General features: G+C 41.5%; 1 protein-coding gene across 2 annotated transcripts in view; it reads left to right on the forward strand.

Moving 5' to 3' along the window:
* LOC107272666 (rho GTPase-activating protein 20) overlaps positions 1 to 6000 on the forward strand; it is a 96757-nt gene that overhangs the window by 18268 nt on the left and 72489 nt on the right. For both annotated transcript variants that reach the window (XM_025089973.1, XM_015750048.2), the window contains exons 2-3: positions 2999 to 3188; positions 3267 to 3451. In XM_025089973.1, coding sequence (XP_024945741.1) covers positions 2999 to 3188; positions 3267 to 3451 — 375 coding nt within the window. The remainder of the gene's footprint in view (positions 1 to 2998; positions 3189 to 3266; positions 3452 to 6000) is intronic.

Below are 6000 nucleotides of genomic sequence, written 5' to 3' on the forward strand. Positions count from 1 at the left end.
TGACTTGGCCACCGGGATTCCTTGGCGTGTAGCAATGTCCTTTCGAGGCTTGGCTTGCAATTAGATCGCCTTCGTGTTTCTTTTTATTCCATTGTTTTCTCGCCGTAATTCGTTACGTCGCTCCGTCCTCGTCGGTACGATTAATCGTTACATTTCTTACGTTGCCTTCCCACTGTCTGTTACATGGATACTGCTTCCGGCATTGCATAGAGCTCGCGATCGATTTAACGACACTCATTGTCTTGTAATGAGTCGGGGAAGGGCAGGATATTATCCTCTTTTTATATATATATATAATATATATGGCTAATTTGGGTGTGACCGTTGGCATAGGCATCCCGTGTAATTATTGGTCGATAAGTAAGACCCGTGGACGACACGTTATCGCGTATTTAACTCACGTGACCGATGCAGACAATGACCTTTGACACGTAAGGATACAATTTTTCAAAAAATTTTTGGATTTGTAGGAAAAAAATTTTTTTCTAGAAACACATAGACAGGGGTTCTTGAACGAATTAATTAAATTTTACGCCAAGGAGCGGGCGTGCCGAGTGGGTCGGTGGGGGGGAGTAAAAAATGTCTAATTTGCTTGATATTTTTACGACGGGCACGGCGTTATAACCCTCTTTGCCCGCATCGTTGCAACGCTTATATTACATTATTTATAATCTTGTTATTCAGCTGGGATGGGCAGAGGATGAGGAAGGGGAGAGAGGAGAGAGAGTGATGCGCGAGAGTAAAAAGGAATACCGGCGAAGGGCGGAATTGGGAAGAAGAGTCTGCGGGAGATGATGAGAGGGAAGGATAGAGGGAGAGAGAAAATAAAAGAAAAATTTGTAAAAATAAAGAAAGTCACGTGGAATCTTCTCGTGTTAACAGGGAGAAGAGGATAGCGGGTGAAAGATGGGAAGATAAACAGGGATCGGGAGACGGATAAGGATAACAGTAGTGGTCGGGGTCGCGAGAGAGAAGGAGAGAGGATTCCGGTATAATCACGCAATTTAGATTCAGCTTTACCATTCCGGTTTGCCTTTATTAAAAGCGATAGTGGGCGGCCCGATCGGGATATACGTGGACGCGTGCGTCTTGTACATTCGGAAACGTAACGTTGCGCTTTGGCTACTGCGCGAGGCTCGTTACTCGTTTGGACGATCGTATAAATCGGATTCGATCGACGGGCAACGTTCAGAGGTTGTTTGGCCATGTTGGAATTGCATTGGAACGCCTTTGTCGTTGTGCTGGAATTTTTAAGATGTTTATGGAAAAAAAAAAAATTAAAAAAAAAATATTTTTTTGGCTTTACTTTTTTTATAGCAATTAATAATGGACTTGTAAGCGAATGATTTGTAGCACGTGGATTCTGGCTGCGGAAGATGATTTATATGCGACTTGGATGAGATATGTATTATGTATATGCTTATACTTGGCCGCTGGTGGCGCCTCGTGCGGAATTCTTCGGAGCGGCGCACGTAAATGAAAATCCATCGACGAAATAATTTATTGGTATCTCCGTCGCGGGAATTCGACTTGTACGACAGAGTGGTTAATTATGTATTAAGGATATTTTTCAAACTGCCAAACTTTGTACAGGCATAATAAAAAATAATTAATTTCACGAGGAGGAAAGACGCGGCGGGAATTTTCATTCAAATGCCTGTCGTAGATGGTTGTTGGGTTTTTCTTTTTTTTAAATTTTTTATAGGACGATGATTTGTATAGAGTGCACGTTTAATTACTTATGCAATCTTATGACTTGAATTTTTACTTATAAATTTAACGCGTTATCAACAAGGACGTATTATAGGTGTGAATTTAAGAGAAAACAAAATTTATAAAAAAATCCTTGAGGACCAGTTTTCAGTAATTAATACAGTATTCGCTGTAGCACTTTGTCGCGGATGAATAATTCTTCCTGGTAATAAAAATTCCACGAAGACACCAGACACCCCGGAGACGATAAAAGCGAGAACGAACGGAGATGAAAATTTCGATTGTGCCAACTGTTTTGCCACACGCAATAATTACAGCTGATAGTATCTCATTACGCTCCGTGTACTATTTCATATGTTTTAAACGTGAGCGGACACGGTAAAAGGTCAGTGGAGATAAAGTGAAGATAACAATTTTTTGTTTGCAAGCATAATAAAAATAATTGCATAGATACAAGAGGGATCTTAAAATTTGTACTATTAACCACTCTTACTGATACGGATATACTGTCGATAATTATTTCATTTGATATCAGTAATTAACGATTGATCGATCCCTGCAGGCAATTTTTACTATTTCATGTATCAAATTCATTGATCGATATTAAAAATCATTTTGATCGTCAACTTTTGAATATAGGACTAACATATATATATCGCACAAGATCGATCAAGGTCATCGGCCAAGGCAGACTGGCACACGTTCACTCTTGGTCCAGGATTCCGCAACTGGGTCTGATCCTGCTGCTGTGTTAGGACTGATCGATCTCATTGAATTAGCCTGATCGATATATACCCTTCTTACAATGCAGATATATATAAATTTTTCAATCGATACTCAAACCTGTCTTCCGGTCCAATTGGATCTAGAGTGATCCACGTGCTGCTTGGTAATTGGTATCACGCGTGTGATTAGTCTGAATAATAGCTTATCGCGTGCATATATCTTGGCGAACGCGTTGCACCGTGACTGCAACGTCAACTGCAAGGCTACGGTGAAAGAAGAAAGTTGTTAAGCTGAATTACGTGCGTGATGTTATCGAAAGCTAATTCAAAGCTGATTTGATTATAATTTATTATATTTTTATTACTTTCCACATGTGTAAATATCGTTAAAACATATATGCATGTAAATTATAAGTCATAGGACTTGGGTATCACAGACGTGTATGAGATCTTTATAAATTAACGACAAGCTCGATAAACTTGATTTGATTAAAAAAAATGTATAATTCCCATATAATGGATATTTTTTGTAATAAAAAATGTTTATGTTTTTTTTACAGCTTCCTGCAGTCTCTCCAGGACCCGTATCGTCGGTCGTCGCTCCGGTGTTGTTAAAGTATAGAGTCTGCAGGCCCAGACTGCTCCTCGCTGGTTCCAGGGCTGAAGTTGATCCCGCAGCCGATGTTGCACTACTTCACGGTGAAGTGTTGCTGATCGAGGACTCTGCACGGCAGTTCAATCCGATAGGAGGTAAGACAAGTGGTAATTTTCTTTGCATGAAAATTCACTGCTTTCAAATAGAGATAACAGATTTTTTTTTTCTTTTAGATACCGACAGAAGATATCGAGCTACCGAGAAGCTGCTGCACGCCGAAGAGGAGTACAATGAGATTTTATGCAGCGCCAAGGAATTGTATGCTCGACCTCTTGCGCGAAGCTACCCCGAATTTCATGACGTCATATTTCAACCCCTAGCTGATCTGGGTCGAGTCAGTGCCGATCTTTGCCACAGGGTGAGTAATAACAATGAGAGAATACCATGTAAAAATTTTCAAACTTTACGCGACGTCACTTAAGCAGGAGTAAAACGCCTGGAGATAGGTTACCGACTATACAGCAGCGAAGCAGGTCTCTACTTATCGGCGGCGCTTCCGAGTCTGTCCGCTAGATGGCAGCGCCGTAACCACGTGTTGCCATTGTTTATATAGAAAACACCTGTTGCTTCCTATTCCTGCCTTTCTCTACGTGTCGCAAGTATCCTGCCGGCTGCGCGACTCCGTCCACGATAACTCTTGTGCAGAAGCGACAGAGTGAGTTCAGGATACGTCGATAAATTATTAAAAATTCAAAGGGCTCCCTTCGTTATCGAAAAAGATAAATTATCGAAAATTAAAATCGATCCCACGGATAATTCAGGTTTTCAAAAATCTTACCGTAATAACCTCAGCATCCAAAAAGCACCTTACTCGTTCCAGAGAAAATCATCGGCTCCGACACATTCTCAGTAGTCGTTACGAGAAACAGATTCGTCGGGTCCAATGAAAATGTTTTGTTAGGCTCGTACAATAAAAAAAAAAAAGGCAGAAAAAAGTATCATCGGTCTCTTCCGATTATAAATATAAAGGAAGCATATAGCGCAGTGGCCGGAGTTAACGAGTTGAGATGAGTGATGACGGTGGTTGGCAACTCTCATAAATATTTACTCTAAAAGTCATCAGCCAGAGAAAAGAAGCTTTGCTGTGGGAATTCGATGAAATTGAGAATGAAAGCAAACATATATATATATACATACACGAGCATACGTAAACACGCGGAACAGCGACAGGATATCATTAAGAAATTAAACTCAAAGTCAACCTCACGTTCTATCCCCATATTCCGTTCGTTGCCGAAAGCGACCTGTCATAATTATTAAATCACTTTCTCCGTGAACGTAGAACGCGAGCGAATCGACGCCGATCGAGTTGAACGTTAAAAAAAATCCTACCCGTCCATCTCGCACGAGAAGGTCAAGGAACGTCGCGTAAAACGAAAAGATATTTGAAAATGAAAATCTAACGCGTCGTCGTCGTCCCACGTGACGTGCATTCAGCCGCCATATTGAATGGCCGTATTTACACGGCACGACGCGGCACACGGATGTTAATTAGTGAAAACATTTAAGTTCATAAAAACAGCCGTAACTTCGTACCTTCCCCTGGGTTTAATGTGCCTTTCGCTTCGCTTTACACGGCAGCCACTTTAATCCCTGTACTGTCCTTACGCACGCGACGCTCGTCGCCCAGCGACCAGACGCCTGAACGCTACTCGATAACCTGAGGTAACTACTCCCATGCTGCGTATTATTTTAATCATACTCGTTCCTACGAATTCTTAACTATCGTCACTTCACTCGACACGTCCGACGTCATGCTCCTTATGCACGTAGACGGGCAACGAATTCTGTCGACGTCTAGGTTGGGTTACGTTCAGCGCCAACCGTCGTCGGACCTGCGCGAGAAAGGTGCGCAGTAGATTTATACATTCAGACGTCTCGTAACGTACGTTAACCAATGAAAGATCAACGCTCTAGGGTTCGTCTGGGATATTTATTACGACTTACCGGGACGTCGTAGACGGTCGCACGTAATTGTGTACAAAGCGAAATGACGCCCGTGATTTTAATCACCGTTTTCTCGTCTTCGACTCTGTAAAGTATACGTACGCGCATATATACACGTCGTTGCCAATTTTCGGGACAATCGGTCGCGGCCACGCGTTAAATATAAAAGGATTCATCGGGAAAGTAGGTCGGCGCTGGGTTCCTTTGTACTTTGCCGGGGGGGAAAGTCTGTATCTTTACTTGACTTAATGTGTAATTAGATATTCGAGACTTTTTGCTTGGATCAGGCTGATTCAGAATATAATTCGATTAAACTCTACGAGGCGGCTTGTTTGGACCAGAGGAATTGTATCGCGTGTATTCATATATTAATATTATATATATATATATATATATACACACAGTGTAATATAACACATTCACTCTTGACGTTCGATCTCACGAACAGAATGACGATTCCCGGCTATTGCGAAAGTGGAACGACGATCCGATTCGGATAGGCCGCACGTTGTGCCGCACTGCAAAAACGATCGGACGCGTTTCAAGAAAGTGGAAGATACGATATTACCAAAATTTCTCTTTCGAGAATTCTACGCCGTTATTATTATTAAATAGACTTCCGGGAATAACGTGCCCCAGTGCTTTTCTCGCGATAAACTCTAACCTTGATCATCGATCGAGATCATCAATTCCCTCGAATTTTATATTTTCCGAATTATCGATCTCCGATTTTTCTTTTTCATTTTTTTTTTCTTTTTCTTTTTAAACGTCTCACCCCATCTCGTCTATCGCACTCGGGGTATCGTTGATACTATATGTATATTTGGGAAGTCACGTACCGAGGCTCCCATAAGAAAACGTATTAAAACTATCATAGCCACCTATACGAGTGAACACGTGGCAATGGGAAGTCGTAAATAATGTAAAATCGATTCGAGAGGATTTTGTCTACTCGCGGGG

The sequence above is a fragment of the Cephus cinctus genome, unplaced genomic scaffold (genome assembly GCF_000341935.2).
Source record: "Cephus cinctus unplaced genomic scaffold, Ccin1 Ccin1_scaffold1223, whole genome shotgun sequence".
Classification (NCBI taxonomy): Eukaryota; Metazoa; Arthropoda; class Insecta; order Hymenoptera; family Cephidae; genus Cephus; species Cephus cinctus.